Source organism: Sus scrofa, chromosome 1 (assembly GCF_000003025.6).
Source record: "Sus scrofa isolate TJ Tabasco breed Duroc chromosome 1, Sscrofa11.1, whole genome shotgun sequence".
Classification (NCBI taxonomy): Eukaryota; Metazoa; Chordata; class Mammalia; order Artiodactyla; family Suidae; genus Sus; species Sus scrofa.
The window spans coordinates 180,351,507-180,369,509 of NC_010443.5; the positions used below are offsets into that span (position 1 = coordinate 180,351,507).

An 18,003-nucleotide genomic window follows, 5' to 3' on the forward strand; every position below is an offset into this window, starting at 1 on the left:
TTTTTTGGGGGCGGTGGCAAGGTCAGTTACATATTTAGCTTTAGTTTCCTCAATCTATAATAATACTAATAGCATTAACTATATACTAGACAGTTTTCTAAGTGTGTTATATGCTGTCTTTATATTAATTCACAACAACTTTATAAGGTAGACACAAAGATATTAAACAACTTGTCTCAGGTTACTAACCTAAAAAATGGGGAAGTCTTACAGGGAACTATATTCAATATTCTATGATAAACAATAATGGAAAATAATACTTAAGAATGTAGGGGAGTTCCCGTCGTGGTGCAGTGGTTAACGAATCCGACTAGGAACCATGAGGTTGCGGGTTCGGTCCCTGCCCTTGCTCAGTGGGTTAACGATCCGGCGTTGCCGTGAGCTGTGGTGTAGGTTGCAGACACAGCTCGGATCCCTCGTTGCTGTGGCTCTGGCGTAGGCCGGTGGCTCCAGCTCCGATTCAACCCCTAGCCTGGGAACCTCCACATGCCGCGGGAGCGGCCCAAGAAATAGCAACAACAACAACAACAAAAAGACAAAAGACAAAAAAAAAAAAAAAGAATGTAGGGACTTCCCACTGTGTCACAGTGGTTTAAGGATCCATTGTTGTCTCTGCAGCTATGGTGTAGGTTGCAGCTCGGATTTGATCCCTGGCCTGGGAAATTCCATAAGCTGTGTGTGTGGCCAAAAAGAAAAGAGTGTCTATATATATATATGTATGTATATACACACACCTGAGTCACTTTGCTATACAGTGGAAGTTAACACAGCACTGTAAATCAACTATACAAAAGTTAAATTAAAAAAAAAGAAAGAAATGGAGAAGTCTTGATTGGAATCTCAGCAGTCTGGTTCCAGAACCTGTGGGGTTTTTTGTGTTTGTTTGTTTTTTTTTTGTCTCTCTCTCTCTTTTTTTTTTAGGGCCACACCTGCAGCATATGGAAGTTCCCAGGCTAGGGGTCGGATTGGAGCTGTAGCTATTGTCCTATGCCACAGCCATGACAATGCCAGATCCAAGCTGCATATGTGACCTACTCACCACAGCTCCTGGCAACACTGGATCTTTAACCCACTGAGTGAGACCAGGGATCAAGCCCATATCCTCATGAACACTATGTCAGGTTCTTAACCCTTTGAGACCGAACCCCTACTCCAGAACCTGTGTTTTTAACCACTGCCCTATTCTGCCTCTCTAAAGGGAAGAGTTGTAGGCTATACCTGTTATGCTGCATAATAAACAATCACAAAACCTCAGGGGACATAGAGCAGTGGTATTCATTGATCACATGTTGAAACGGTTGTTAGGCAACTCTTTTTATCTTGGCTGGGCTCCCTCACAGGGCTGGAGTTTGACTTGCTGTGGGCTTTGACTGGAACTGTGGTTTGCTTCTGCTCCAAGTATCTCTCATCCTACAGTAGACTAGTCTGAGAATAGTTTCATGATGAATGGCAGAGGCCGAAGAGCAAAATGGGAACACACATGTGCTTTTTCAAGCTTCTGCTGTGTCACCTCTGCTCAAAGCAAATCACATGGCTGGCCCAGGAGTCAAAGTAGGAGGATATCACAAAATTACATTCAAAAGGCTGTGAGTATAAAAATGTGTCACTTGACACATTGAAGTTGTTTTGTAAAATATTACAAATGCCAAGGTCTAGGGTCCTAAAATTTTTATATGTTAGGGATGATTGCTAAAAGTGGATTTCTATCAGAAACAGCATTTCTGATAATTAAATAGAAAACTCTGAAAGCATGCACATGTGTACACACACATACATGTACACACATAAACTTATAGAAAATAGGCAGAAACTTCTTCCTTGAATGCATAATTCATTTTATAATCCCAGGTAGTGATGATGATGATGAGAGCTAATCTTTATGAGCTTGCTGTGTACCAAGCACTGTTCTCAATGCTTTACATATACCAACTCCCTTAATCTTTCCGACAGCCCCCCTATTAAATAGGTTCTAATAATAGTTTGTTTTACAGATGAAGAAACAGAGATTTATTAATTTCCCAGAATCCCACACAGCTTTTTTATAGGAACTTCACACAGAGTAACTTTAAAAGCGTCTTATTTTTTAATTGAATTATATCCAGGTCTCTTTGCCAGGGATTTGAAGGTCTTCTTAAATTTGCCCCTACCCAATTTAATTATCTATAACTTCCATTGTTACAAGGCATAATTTTAGACAGGAGTCTAGAGTTTTATAGATGGGTTGCATACATGGGAAGGAGCTCACCTAGGTGCTTTAGAGATTTATTTCACTTTCAAGAATATGTGGGACTCCCCACTGTGGCTCAGCGGCTTAAGAACTCAACATAGTGTCCATGAGAATGCAGATTCAATCCCTGGTCTCACTCAGTGGGTTAAGGATCTGGTGTTGCCATGGCTGTGGCGTAGGCTAGCAGCTGCAGCTCTGATTCAACCCCTAGCCTGGGAACTTCCATATGCTGCAGGTGCGGCCATAAAAAGAAAAAAAAAAAAAACCAATATGTGATTCTGAGTCCCTCTGTGCATTTCCTCCTACACATGTTCAGTTTTAGAAAGTGTTGCAAGGATCCTTAATGTGAATAACTAAACTTATTTCTAAAGGATGAAGTGTAAACCAAAGACATTTTATTCTTCTGTTCCGAAAGTAGAGTCCTTCGCTTTGATTTTTTTTTTCTCTCATTCAGCGGACAGAGATCTCTACACTGACTTAGAGCTTTCTTAAAAATAAAATTCTTTTTGATTTGGCCACATGATCAGAAAGCTCAGATGTAAGTCCTTCTGAGATACGGTGTAGATGACACCAGTCTATGACATTAAAATGAGCATTTCTAATCCTGCTGCACTCCTGTTTCAGATGCTTGAGATTTGAGAGGTCCATGTACATTTCCTGGTATTTTGAAATAATTTGCTGGATAAATTCTTGTTTTATTGAACAGGTGGGTTTTCAGAAAAGGGATATGAATGGAGCTCAGAAGAGGAAGAGTCAGTGAAAAAGGCAGGACCAGTCCAAGTCCTCATTGTCAAAGATGACCATTCCTTTGAATTAGATGAAACTGCACTAAATCGGATCCTTCTTTCGGAGGCTGTCAGGGACAAGGAGGTCGTTGCAGTATCTGTGGCTGGAGCATTTAGAAAAGGAAAATCATTCCTGATGGATTTCATGTTGAGATACATGTACAACCAGGTAGGGAAGTGGTGCTTTAAAAGTTTTCTGGTTTCTGTGCTTTTGTCATTTTGTGTTTTTGTTTAATAGTATCCAGTATTTCCATTCCCATTGTTATGTTTCCTAAAGATGAATTAATTTAAAAATGCTATGGTGTAACCATTCCAACTTTGGCACTTTGAGCATCAAGCAGTATAGGCCACTTTGTCTGAAGCCCTTAGAATGTAGGGTTTTTTAAAAGCTCTTTTGTAAATAGAGGAAAACAGTGACACGGTTATAAACTTTACATGATACATAATGTTTAAAATGTCAGATAACTTTTCTATTATAATCATTTCTGCCCAGCATTTATTATGACATTTTTTTTGGTCTTTTTTGCCTTTTTCTAGAGCCACTCCTGCGGCATGTGCAGGTTCCCAGGCTAGGGGTGTAAACAGAGCTGTAGCCACTGGCCTATGCCAGAGCCACAGGAACGTGGGATCCGAGCCACGTCTCTGATCTACACCACAGCTCATGGCAATGCCAGATCCTTAAACCACTGAGCAAGGCCAGGGATCGAACCTGCAACCTCATGGTTCCTAGTTGGATTCGTTAACCACTGTGCCACAACAGGAACTCCATGACATTTTTCATGCATGCAGCAAAGTTAAAAGAATTTTTATGGTAAACACCTGGAAATCCACTGCCTACATTCTACCATTAATATTAATATTCTTGCTTTATCACGTATGTCTCCAGCTATTCTTCCCTGGTTTTATCCATTGCTCTGTCTTACTTTTTTATTCATTTCAAAGTAAATTTCTGATTTCAGTATGCTTCCCTATAAATATTTCAATATATCTCACTAATATATATTTCAGTATTTTCTTAGTTTTCGTTTTTTGTTGTAAAATTTACATATAGTTACATGCACAAAACTTAAGTGTTAATTTGCTTATTGTTTTTGGAAAATATAAATCTCTGGGTAGCCCCAAATCCTTTCAAGTAGATTTTGCTGTCACTGCACAAAGTTTTTATCTTTTCCCACTCAGTTCTTACCCTTACCCCACCACCAGTGTCATAATATTTGAGACAATAGTGTGGCATAGAAAAGAGACTTTAAGGGACCTAGGATAAACCTAAACCAGAAGGATAAATAGGAGGTTAGAGTTGGGGAAAATGGGATGGGAAGCGCGTATGAGCCGACCCGGCTAATTTGAACATGCCGCATGGGCAGGAGGTTGGCGCGGGTGGAATGTGTGGGGCGAAGGGGGTCTCTCTGCAGTGATCCGCGTTGTGTCTGCTGCGGCAGGACCCAGCAGCGAGTGGCAACACCAGTGACAGGGAACAACGAAGGGGTCTATGCTCAGACGGTATGATGGTGTCAAGTCCAGGAACCCACTGCAGTGATGCAGTACGTAAACAGCAATCTGATGGCTTTTGAGGCCAAATGATGTCAAAGCACCATCCTGAAAGGATGCTGGACCAATTGAATGAACTGAGAGAGGGAGGACCGATTTTGCAACCTCACCCCTTTTGCTGTCAGAAACACCATCTCTAGGCCCAGAAGCCTCTTTTGACTGCTTGAGAAACTTTAAAAAAGATACCCTACTCCAGAAGACAAAGAGGAGGCCACATCAAGAGGTAGGAGGGGCGATTATGCCATATAAACAACCCCATACCTCCCGGGTGGGAAGCCCCACAGACTGGAAACTAACTGGTTCACAGAGACTCACCTACAGGAGTGAGAGTTCTAAGCCCCACATCAAACTCCCACGTGTGGGGAACTGGCACTGGAAGAAAGAGCCTCTGGAGCATCTGGCATCGAAGGCCAGTGGGGCTTGTGTGCAGGAGCTCCATGGGACTGGGGGAAATGGAGACCCCATTCTTAAAAGGTGCACATAGACTTTCAAGTGCACTGGGTCCCAGGGCAAAGCAAAGTCTCCATAGGAATCTGGGTCAAACCTGACTGCAGTTCTTGGAGGACCTCCTGGGAAAACAGGAGTGAATGTGGCTTGTTGTGAGGGAAGGCCATTGGAAGCAGAGCTCTCTGGAATATTCAACAGCGTGCCTTTCTCTGGAGTTGGCCATTTTGGGAAGATCTGGCCCCACCCATCAACTCTGAGTAGCCCCAGGGCAAGCAACAATCCAAGCAGGATCACAGCCCTGCCCCTCAGTAAATAGGCTATCTAAAGACACCTCAGGCACACAGCTGCCTCTAACATCACCCAGAGACAAAGCCCCACCCACCAGAGGGATTAGAATCAGTACCACCTAGGGGTGGGCAGGCATCAGCCCCTCCCATCAGGAAGACTACAGCAAGCCCCCATACCAACTTCAGCCACAAGGGGGCAGATGCCAGAAGTAAGAGAGGCTACAACTCTATTCTCTGTAAAAAGGTCACCACACCAAAAACGTATAAAAATGAAAAGACAGAGAACTATAACTCAGATGATGGAGAAAGAAAAAAACCCCAGAAAATCAGCTAAGTGATGAGATTCTCAGCATCTAGGAAAAAGACTTTAGACTGTTGATGCTGAAGATGATGCAAGACATTGGAAATAAACTGGAGGCAAAGATGGATAACTTACAGGAAAAACTGAGCAAAGAGATACAAGATATAAAACTTCAACAAGAAGAGATGCAAAATACAATAACTGAAATAAAAAAATTCACTAGAAGCAGCTAACAGCAGAATACAGGAGGCAGAAGAACAAATAAGCTAGGTGGAGGACATGTTAGAAAAAATTATAAAAGTGGAACAGAAAAGAGAAAAAAGATTGAAAACAAATAGAGTCTCAGAGAACTCTGGGACAACGTGAAACACACCAACATCCATATTACAGGGGTGCCAGAAGGAAAAGAGACAAAGAAGGGGACAAAAAAAATACAGGAAGTGCAATGAGTACCATATAAAATAAACCCAAGGAGGAATACCCCAAGATACATATTAATCAAACTGACCAAAATTAAAGACAAAGAGAAAATCTTGAAAGCAGCTAGGGAAAAGAAATAAATAACATACAAGGGAACCCCGATAAGGTTATTGGCAGATTTCTCAGCAGAAACTCTGCAGGCCAGAAGGGAGTGGCATGATATACTTAACACGATGAAAGGAAAAAACCTCCAACCAAGATTACTTTACCCAGCAAGGCTCTCATTCAGATTTGAAGGAGAAATCAAAACCTTCACAGATAAACAAAAGCTGAGAGAATTCAGCGACACTAAACCAGCTTTACAACAAATACTAAAGGAACTTCTCTAGGCAGAAAAGAAAAGGCAGCAACCAGAAACAAAAATACCACAAATGACAAGGCTCACCAGTAAAGGTATATATACAGTAAAGATATGGAATCATCCAGGCACAATCATGCCAACAAAATGAGAAATCATGAGAAGAGGTGGGTACAAATGCAGGACACTGGAGATACACTTGCAATTAAGAGAACAACAAGTTAAAACAATCTCGTGTGTATATATATATATATATACACACACACACACATAGACATATCAAAAGTTCAGAGTTAACTGCAAACCAAAAATCTACAATTGATACACAAACTAATAAGAAAAATCAACTCAAATACACCACTAAAGATAGTCATCAAACCACAAGAGGAGAGAACAAGAGAAGGGAAGAAAAAAAAGCAACAAAAACAAATCCAAAGCAATTAATAAAATGGCAATAAGAACACGTCTATCAAAAATTAACTTAAATATTAATGCACTAAACCCCCCAACCAAAAGACAGAGACTGGCTGAATGGATACAAAAACAAGATCCATAGATATGCTGTCTTCAAGAGACCCACTTCAATTCTAGGGACACATACAAATTGAAAGGGAGCGGATGGAAGAAAATAGTCCATGCAAACAGGAATCAAAAGAAAGGGGGAGTATCAGTACCCGTATCAGACAAAATAAAACTTTAAAATGAAGAATATTTTAAGAGACAAGGAAGGACACTCCATAATGCTCCAAGGATCAATCCAAGAAGAAGGTATAACAATTTTAAATATCTATGCACCCAACATAGGATCACCTCAATATATAAGGCAACTGCTAACAACCTTAAAAGGACAAATCAACAATAACACAATCATAGTGGGGGACATTAACACCCCACTTACAGCAATGGACAGATCATCCAGACAGAAAATCTAATAAGGAAGCACAGGCCCTGAATGAAGCATTAAACCAGATGGACTTAATAGATATTTATAGGACATTCCCTCCAAAAACAACAGAATACACCTTCTTCTCAAGTGCACATGGAACATTCTCTAAGACTGATCACATCCGGGGCTATAAATCCAACCTCAGTAAAACTTTAAGAAAATTGAAATCATATCAAACATCTTTTCTGAGCACAATACTATACGACTGCAAATCAGCAAGGAAAAAATTGCAAAAAAAACACAGACGTGTGGAGACTAAACAACATACTACTAAACAACCAGTGGGTCACTGAAGAAACCAATGAGGAAATTAAAAAACACCTAGAAGCAAATGACAACAAAGATATGACATCCCAAAACCTATGGGATGCAGCAAACGCCATTCTAAGAGGAAAGTTTATAGCAATACAAGCCCACCTCAGGAAACAAGAAAAAGCTCAAATAAACAAGCTAACTTCACACCTAAAGCAGCTCAAGAGAGAACAGACAAGACCTAATGTTAGAAGAAGGAAAGAAATCATAATATCAGAGCAGAAATCAATGAAATAGAAACGAAGAAAACATAGAAGAGATCAATGAAACGCAAAGGTGGTTCTTTGAAAAGATCAACAAAATTGATAAACCCTTAGCCAGACTTATCAAGAAAAAAGGAGAGAGGACTCAAATCAATAATATTAGAACTGAAAAAGGAGAAGTAACATCAGAGAAATACAGAGGATCATAAGAGACTACTGTATGCAACTATACACCAATAAAACGGAAAACCTAGAAGAAATGGACAAATTCTTAGAAAAGTACAATCTTCCAAGACTAAACCAAAATGAAATAGAAAAGATGAATGGACCAATCACAAGAACTGAAATTGAAACTGTGGTGAAAAGAACTTCCAACAAACAAAAGTCCAGGACCAGATGGCTTCACAGGCAAATTCTATCAAACATTTAGAGAAGAGCTAACACCTATCCTTCTGAAACTATTCCAAAACATTGCAGAGGAAGGGATACTCCCAAACTCATTCTATGAGGCCACCATCACCCTCTATACCAAAACCAAACAAAGATACCACAAAACAAACAAACAAACAAACAAACAAACAAACTACAGGCCAACTTCACTGATGAACATAGACGCAAAAATCCTCAACAAAATACTAGCAAAGCGCATCGAACAATACATTAAAAGGATTGTTTGTACATCATGATCAAGTGGGATTTATCCCAGGGATGCACAGGTTCTTCAAAATCCACAAATCAATCAGTGTGTTGCATCACATTAACAAACTGAAGAATGAAAACCATATGATCCACTCAATAGACGCGGAAAAAGCCTTTAGCAAAATCCAACACCCATTTCTGATTAAAAAAAAAAAAAAACCTTCAGAACGTGGGCATAGCGGGAGCCTACCTCAACATAATAAAGGCCACATACTGCAAACCCACAGCTAACATCATTCTCAATGGTGAAAAGCTGAAAGAATTCCCACTGAGACCAGGAACAAGACAAGGATGTCCCCTCTAGCCACTACTCTTCAACATAGTTTTGGATGTTCTGGCCACAGCAATCAGAGAAGTAAAAGAAATAAAAGGAATCCAAATTGGAAAGGAAGAAGTAAAACTATCACTATTTGCAGATAACATGATACTGTATCTAGAGAATCCTAAAGACTCTACCAGAAAACTATTAGAGCTCATCCATGAATTTGGCAAAGTTGCAGGATACAAAACTAATACATAGAAATTGATGGCATTTCTATACACTAACAATGAAAGATCAGAAAGAGAAATTAGGGAAGCAATCCCATTTACCATCCAAAAGAATAAAATACCTAGGAGTAAACCTACCTAAAGAGACAAAAGACCTGTACTCTGAAAACTATAAGACACTGATGAAAGAAATCAAACATGATACAAATAGATGGAAAGACACACCATGCTTATGGATTGAAACAGTTAAGATTATCAAAATGACTAACTACCTAAGGCAATATACAGATTCAATGCAATCCCTATCAAATTACCAAGGAAATTCTTCACAGAACTTGAACAAAATATTTTAAAGTTTGTTTGGAAGCACAGAAGACCCAGAATAGCCAAATACATCCTGAAAAAGAAAAATGGAGATGGAGGAATCAGGCTCCCTGACTTCAGACTATACTACAACACAACAATCATCAAAACCATATGGTACTGGCACAAAGACAGAAATATAGATCAGTGGAACAGGATAGAAATCCCAGAATTAAACCCACACAGCTACAGCCAACTAATTTATGAACAAAGGAGGCAAGAATATACAATGCAGAGAGGACAGTTTGTTCAGTAAGTGGTGCTGGAGAAACTGAACAGCCACATGGAAAAAAAGAATGAAATGAGAACACTCTCTAACACCATACACAAAAACAAACTCAAAATGGATTAAAGACCTAGATATAAGACCAGATACTATAAAACTCTTAGAGGAAAACATAGGCCAAACACTCTCCGACATAAACGACAGCACCATTTTCTCAGATTCATCTCTTAGAGTGTTGACAATAAAAACAAAAATAAACAAATGGGACCTAATCGGACTTAAAAGTTTCTGCACAGCAAAGGAAACCCTAAGCAAAACGAAAAGACAACCCACAAAATGGGAGAAAATCTTTGCAAATGAATCGACTGACAAGGGATTAATCTCCAAAATTTATAAACACCTTCTGCAGCTCCATACCAAAAAAGCAAACAACCCCATCAAAAAGTGGACAGAAGATCTAAACAGAAAATTCTCCAAAGAAGACGTACGGATGGCCAAAAAACACATGAAAAGATGTTCAACATCACTCATTATTAGAGAAATGCAAATCAAAACCACTGTGAGGTACCACCTTACACCAGCCAGAATGACCATCATCAAAAAGTCTACAAACAGTAAGTGCTGGAGAGGGTGTGGAGTAAAAGGAACCCTCACTGTTGGTGGGATTGTGAATTGGTGCAACCACTGTGGAAAACAGCATGGAGATTCTGCAGAAAACTAAACATAGAACTCCCATTTGATCCAGCAATCCCACTTCTGGGCATCTATCCAGAGAAAACCATAACTCGAAAAGATACATGTATTCCGATGTTCATGGCAGAACTCTTTTCAACAGCCAAGACATGGAAGCAACCTAAATGTCCATCAACAGAGGAGTGGATCAAGAAGACGTTGTACATATACACAATAGAATATTACTCAGCCATTAAAAGGAATGAAATACCAGCATTTTTCGCAACCTGGATGGACCTAGAAATTATCATGCTAAGTGAAGTCAGCCGTACAATGAGACACCAATATCAGATGCTTTCACTGACATGTGGAATCTGAGCAAAGGACAGACTGAACTTCTTTGCAGAACAGAAGCTGACTCACAGACACTGAAAAACTTACAGTCTCCGGAGGAGACAGTTTGGGGGGTGGGGGGATGTGCTTGGTTTGTGGGATGGAAATCCTGTGAAACTGGACTGTGATGATCATTATACAACTATAGATGTTATAAATTCATTTGAGTAATAATAGAAAAAAGAGTTGGGGAACATGTGAGGAATGGAGAGCATACCAGTATTTTTCTCTACCCTTTTACCCATAGCAATTCTGATGGAAACATGGATGTTGAGGCAAAACAGACATACCACCCAAAGAAACTTTGATTTATGCATTTATATAGTAATTATCCATTTTTTATTGATCTTTTATAGATGGCATTTTTTAAACAATTTTATAATGTTAACTTTAACATTTTCTGTCTCTAGCCTCAGTCCAAACAAATTAAGAAAAGAACTACTAAAATACTTGCAAGATTTGAAAGCAAACAAAACTCTTACATTTTCTATTTCTAGCATACCAACATTAGTATGTTACTTAACATGGGTGGGAAAATTGAGAGAACAAAATCAGTATGCTTTTCATTCTTTAGGATTGTATATTTTAGGCATATTCATAATTTGTTAAATAAACATTAGAATGAAATACTCAGTAACACTTGTTATGTTGCTTGTGTTAAATAGCATTTGCTCAGATTAAAGTGTAACAATTTGTTTTGTTTTTGTTGTTCTGCACCTACTATTAGGTGCCTCTCCTCCTGATATTCAGTCCCTCCTTCCCTTATAGCAAAGCATTTGTGTATATTATTATGTATATGATTTCTCACACCTTTATTTCTTTATTTCTTGTCTGCCCCTCCTGAGTGTGCTCACCTGGAGAATTCCTAAAAACATCCTTCAAGTCTAAGTTCTAACATCAGTTCTATTATGAAGTCTTAATTGACCAAGAGTTAATTGCTTATTTCCCTATGCTTCCATTTATGTCTAGTATACACACCCATTTTGGCGTGCATATATTGCATCATAATTGTTTATTAGCATGTCTGTGCCCCTGTTAGGCTGTGAGCTTCCTCTTATCTGGAATATCTTTGTATCCCCAGCACCTAGCATAAATGTGACAGATGGTTCTTCCTCTGTAATTATTTTTTGGATGAGTAAATAATGTAATTGTATCAATGTAACAGATGTGCATATGTTATTTCCTTTTGACTAGAGTCTAAGACAGATATAAACTCACATGGATGAATGGAAGAACCTATGCTACATATTTAGTTCAATATCAGACTTTCTTAATTTATAGGAGTCTGTTGATTGGGTTGGAGATTACAATGAGCCATTGACTGGTTTTTCATGGAGAGGTGGATCTGAACGAGAGACCACAGGAATCCAGATATGGAGTGAAGTCTTCCTTATCAATAAACCTGATGGTAAAAAGGTATGATGCGAACTTCTTAAAGAAAATTGAGTTTTCACTTGCCACTTTTGAAGATCCTCAAAAATGGTCTTTTGAAAATTCATTTTGACCATTCGACATGAAGTTTAAAAAGGGAAGTTAGTAACATCCTATTTCATGTTCCCTGTTTCCCTTTCTAGTGATCACAGTAGGCCAAATCATAGGTACAGTAGAACAACAGACCAGCCAGCTAACATCTGTATTTTGTTTCAGTGCTATTCCTGTTATGTTGGATTACCATTGAAAATTAATCATTATAGTATTCAGCAACTAATTAATATTTTTATTTTCTGTGATATTCATGGTCTGTGTAAAAACTTACCTATTAAGTATTCATTGCTAATGGTTTTCTTTAGTTCTTATGGTATTAACTCTGTGGTAACCCTAATACCCTGCATGTTCTATAAAATATCAGTAATGTGCTCTTCTTGTCTATAGGTTGCAGTGCTGTTGATGGATACTCAGGGAACCTTTGACAGTCAGTCAACTTTGAGAGATTCGGCCACAGTATTTGCCCTTAGCACAATGATCAGCTCAATACAGGTATGGAATAAAATATATTCATTTTGATGGATGTTTCTTTAACTAAAAATTATGAATATATATATTTCTATATACATGCGATAGAGACAAGCAACAGAAATGGTAAATATATATGTTGACTCAGTTACATACCAGTTTATGATTTCTATAAGAGTAGAATTGTTTTTATTACTGTACTCTAACTTCTGATCAGTTTTCAAACTGCCTACTTTAGTCAGAAAATGTTGTCTTATTGATAATTTTTTCTGTTTAAAGCCTACAATAAACTCAATAAATCTTATAATTTATGTGGGTATATTGGGACTGCCTGTTATATTTAATGAAAAAAAGATTTATCAAGGCCAAGTTTGTTTTACATGGCCAATGAAAACCTTTCCATGTATAAAAATATTTATATATGTTAACAACTTTTTATCATACTTTACTTTGCATTTAAGAAAGTAAATTTTTTCTTTCTGTTTTTCGCTCTCTTTTTTTTAAGTTTTTTTTTTTCTGTTTTTGGCCTCAACCTCTGTATGTGGAAGTTCCCAGACCAGGGGTCAAACCCACACCACAGCAGCAACCTGAGCTGCTGTAGTCACAATGCCAGATCCTTAACTCGCTGCACCACAAGGGAAATTCCTAAGTATTGTTTTTGAGTTTATTGTAGACTTTATAAAATTTCCTGAACATCCTTGAGAGTTTTACTATGATCATAGAACATGTAGCATAAAAATCTTAAGACAATTTTTAGATATTTTCTATTCACTGGAAAGAACAAGAAGAGATAGTGACCAAGAAACAGACCATTAAAGAAAGCTACTTTAAAAAGGTAGAAAAGGCAAAGTGGTTAGAATGAGTAAGTCAAGGCTGAAATTATAAGCCAGAAGAAAGAATGGAGCTAATTAATTGACAACCCAGGGCATCACTGGTAGTTAGGGCAGCGAGAGGTTGGATAGCAGGAAGACTGATTTTTTTTTTTTGATAAAAGATATTAAAATACAAGTCATGATTATAACCTGTGGTTGATTAGCCTTATAAAAAGTTATTGTATAGGTTTCAGGTGTACAGCATTATAGTTCAACATCTCTATACATTACAGAGTGGTCACCACAAGTGTAGTTACCATCTGTCACCATATAATTACCCACTTCACCCATTTCTTCCAGTCCCCAGCTCCCTTCCCCCCAGGTAACCACTAATCTGATCTCTGTACCTACGAATTCATTTTCATTTTATTTTGTTCATTTTGTTTTTGTTTTTAGATTCCATATATGAATAAAATCACATGATATTCATCTTCATCCATCTAACCTATTTCTCTTAGCATAATACCCTCAAGATCTATCCATGCTGTCACAAAGGCAGAGCGTCCTTTTTATGGCTGAGTAGTGTTCTTGTGTGTGTGTTACATCTTCTTATCCATTCCTCCATTGTTGGACACTTAGGGTGTTTCCATAGCTCAGCTATTGTAAATAATGATGCATGGAATATACAGGTGCATATATCTTTTCAAAAAGTGTTTTTCTGTTCCTCAAATAAATACCCAGAAGTGGAATTTGCTGGCTCATGTGCTGGCTCTGTTCTTAACTTTTTGAGGACTTTCCATACTGTTTTCCTTAGTGGCTGCACAAATTTACAATCCCACCACCAGTGTACAAAGGGTGCTTTTTCTCTACATCCTTTCCAACATTTCTTATTCCTTATATTTACAATATTAGCCATTCTAACAGATGGGAAGTGGTATCTCATTGTGGTTTTGATTTGCATTTCCCTGATTATTGGTAATGTTGAACATCTTTCCATGTGCCTGCTGGCCATCTCTACATCTTCTTTGGGATGTCTATTCAGGTCCTCTTCCCATTTTTTAAATTGGATTTTGGGGGTTTTTTGATGCTTGGTTGTACAAACTCTTTATATATTTTGGATATTAGCACCTTATTGGATATATGGTTTACAAATATCTTCTCCCATTCAGTAGGTTGCCTTTATATATATTTTTTAATGAGAGTTGCAGCATTTACTTCATTCTTTCTTGTTTTTTAGTTTTTGTTTTTGTTTTGATTTTATTTTGCCACACAGGCAGTATGTGGAAATTCCCAGGCTGGGGATCAAACCTGTGCCACACAGCAGCAACCAGAGCCACAGTGGTGAGAATGCAGGAGCCTCAACCCACTAGGCCATCAGAGAACTCTCTGTTGCCTTTACATTTTGATGATGGTTTCCTTTACTATGCAAAGCTTTTTGATTTGATGTAGCCCCATTTGTTTACTTTAGCTTTTGTTTCCCTTGCCTTTCAAATCAGGTCCACAAAACATTGCTGAGACAAATATAGATGCCAGTGAGGTTACCACCTGTGTTTTCTTCTAGAAGTTTTATGGTTTCAGTTCTTACATTCAAGTTGATTTTTGGGTATGATCTTGTTTCATTCTTTTGCTTGTGGCTGTCCAGCACCATTTATTGAAAAGACTATCCTTTCTCCATTGTATGTTCTTTGCTCCCTTGCCATAGATTAATTGTTCATATATGAATAGGTTTATTTCTGGGTTCTCAGTTCCATTCCATTGATTTAGGTGTCTTATTTTTGTGCCTGAATCATAGAGTTTTGATTACTGTAGCTTTGCAGTATAGTTTGAAATCAAGGAGTGCAATACCTCCAGCTTTGTTCTTCTTACTCAAGATTGTTTTGGCTATTCAGGGGCTTTTTGGTTCCATACAAATGTTAGAATTATTTGTTCTAGTTCTTTAAAATATGCAGTTGGAATTTTGATAGGGATTTCATTAAATCTGTAGGTTGCTTTGGGTAGTATGGACATTTTAATGATTTTAAATCCATAAGCAACAACTATTTTCCTATTTTTTGGTGTCTTTTTTTTTTTTTTTGTCTTTTTGCCTTTTTCTAGAGCCACACCTGCAGCATATGGAGGTTCCCAGGCTAGGGGTCTAATTGGAGCTGTAGCCACCAGCCTACACCACAGCTCACAGCAACGCCAGGCCCCTAACCCACTGAGCAAGGGCAGGGATCGAACCCGCAACCTCATGGTTCCTAGTCGGATTTGTTAACCGCTATGCCATGATGGGAACTCCTATTTTTTGGTGTCTTCTTTAATATTTTATCTTTTTAGCCTTATAAGTTTCAGTGTACATGTCTTTCATCTTCTTGGTTGAGTTTATTCCTAGGTATTTTATTCTTTTGATGCAATTATAAGTGAGATTGTTTTATTAATTTCTCTTTTTGATAGTTTATTATTAGTATATAGAAATGCCAATGGGTTGCTTTATATGGATTTTATATCTTGTGACTTTACTAAATTCATTTATTAGCCCTAACAGTTTTTTGTTTTGATGGAGTCTTTAGGGCTTTCTATATGTAGTATCATGAAATACCAAATAGTGACAGTTTTACTTCTCCTTTTCCAATTTGGATGCCATTTATTTTTCTTGCCTAATTGTTATAGTTAGTCTTCAAATACAATGTTAAATAAAAGTGATGAGAGTAGGCATTCCTGTTCCTGATCTTAGAAAGCTTTCAGTTTTTTATCATTGAATATGATGTTAGCTCTGTGTTTGTCATATATGGCCTTTATTATGTAGTGCTACATGCCCTCTGTGTCCATTTTGTTGAGAGTTTTTATTATAAATGGATGTTGAATTTTGTCAGGTGCTTTTTCTGCCGTCTATTGAGATGATCATATGACTTTTAACCTTCATTTTGTTAATTGATGAAGTTTTTGATTGATTTGCAGATGTTAAACCATCCTTGCATTTCTGGAATAAATCCTACTTGACTGTGTGTGGTGTATGACCCTTTTAATGTATTGTTGAATTCAGTTTGCTAATATGTTGCAGGGGATCTTTGCTCATCAGGGATATTGACCTGTAATTTTCTTTCTTTCTTTCTTTTTCTTTTTTTTTTTTCTCTCTCTCTCTCTCTTTTTTTTTTTTTTTTTTTTTTTTTTTTTGGTGTCCTTCTCTGGTCTTAGTATCAGGACAATGCTAGTGTAAAATGTGTTTGGAAGATTTTACCCCTATTCAATTTTTTGGACTATTTTTAGAAAGATAGGTATTTGGAGTTCCCGTCATGGCGCAGTGGTTAACGAATCCAACTAGGAACCATGAGGTTGTGGGTTCAGTCCCTGCCCTTGCTCAGTGGGTTAAGGATCCGGTGTTGCCGTGAGCTGTGGTGTAGGTTGCAGATGCGGCTCGGATCCCGTGTTGCTGTGGCTCTGGTGTAGGCCAGTGGCTACGGCTCCAATTGGACCCCTAGCATGGGAACCTCCATATGCCGTGGGAGCGGCCCAAGAAATAGCAAAAAGACCAAAAAAAAAAAGAAAGATAGGTATTAAATCTTCTCTGGAAGTTTTATAGAATTTGCTAATGAAGCCATCTGTTCCTGGGCTTTTGTTTGTCAGGGGCTTTTTGATTCCTGTTTCAATCTCCTTATTTGTAATGAGTTTATCAGATTTTTTAATTCATGATTCAGTCTTGGTGAAGATTGCATGTTTCTAGAAATTTATCCATTTCTTCTATGTTGTCCAATTTTCTGTTCATAGTAGTCTCCTATGATCTTTTGTATTTCTGTGATATAGGTTGTAATTTCTCCTTTTCATTTCTTTATTTTTCAGATTCAAATCATTCTTTTTAAAGTTTTATTATAGTTTATTTACAGTGGTCTCTAAATTTCTGCTGCACAGCAAAGTGACCCAGCCATACATCCATGTACATTCTTTTTTTCGTATTATTTTCAATGATGTTCCATCACGAGTGACTAGACATAGTTCCCTGTGCTATACAGCAGGATCTCAATGCTTATCCACTCCAAACACGATAGTTTGCATCTACTAACCCCAAACTCCCAGTACCTCCCACTCTCTCCCCCCTACCCCCCCTCCCCCTCCCTCTTGGCAGCCATGAGTCTGTTCACCATGTCCATGAGTTTCTTTTCTGTATATAGGTTCAGTTGTGCCATATATTAGACTCCAGATATAAGTGATATCATATGGTATTTGTCTTTCTCCTTCTGACTTACTTCACTTAGTATGACAATCTCTAGTTCCATTCATGTTGTTCCAAATGGCATTATTATGTTCTTTTTAATGACTGAGTAGTATTCCATTGTGTATATGTACCAAAAAATTGTTGAATAAAAGTGGTGAGAGTGGGCATCCTGTCATGTTACAGATTTTAGCAGAAAGGCTTTCAGCTTTTCTCCATTGAGATTATATTGGCTGTGGGTTTGTCATTAGTGGCTTTGATTATGTTAAGGTATATTCCTTCTATACCCACTTTGATAAGAGTTTTTATCATGAATGGATGTTGGATTTTGTCAAATGCTTTTTCTGCATCTATCGAGATGATCATGTCATTTTTG

At 38.0% G+C, this 18,003-nt stretch overlaps 1 protein-coding gene across 4 annotated transcripts in view; it reads left to right on the forward strand.

Annotated features, from left to right (window-relative positions):
* ATL1 (atlastin GTPase 1) overlaps positions 1 to 18,003 on the forward strand; it is a 107,570-nt gene that overhangs the window by 52,073 nt on the left and 37,494 nt on the right. For all 4 annotated transcript variants that reach the window (XM_021101558.1, XM_013993393.2, XM_013993394.2 and 1 more), the window contains 3 exons: positions 2,934 to 3,181; positions 11,958 to 12,092; positions 12,549 to 12,653. In XM_021101558.1, coding sequence (XP_020957217.1) covers positions 2,934 to 3,181; positions 11,958 to 12,092; positions 12,549 to 12,653 — 488 coding nt within the window. The remainder of the gene's footprint in view (positions 1 to 2,933; positions 3,182 to 11,957; positions 12,093 to 12,548; positions 12,654 to 18,003) is intronic.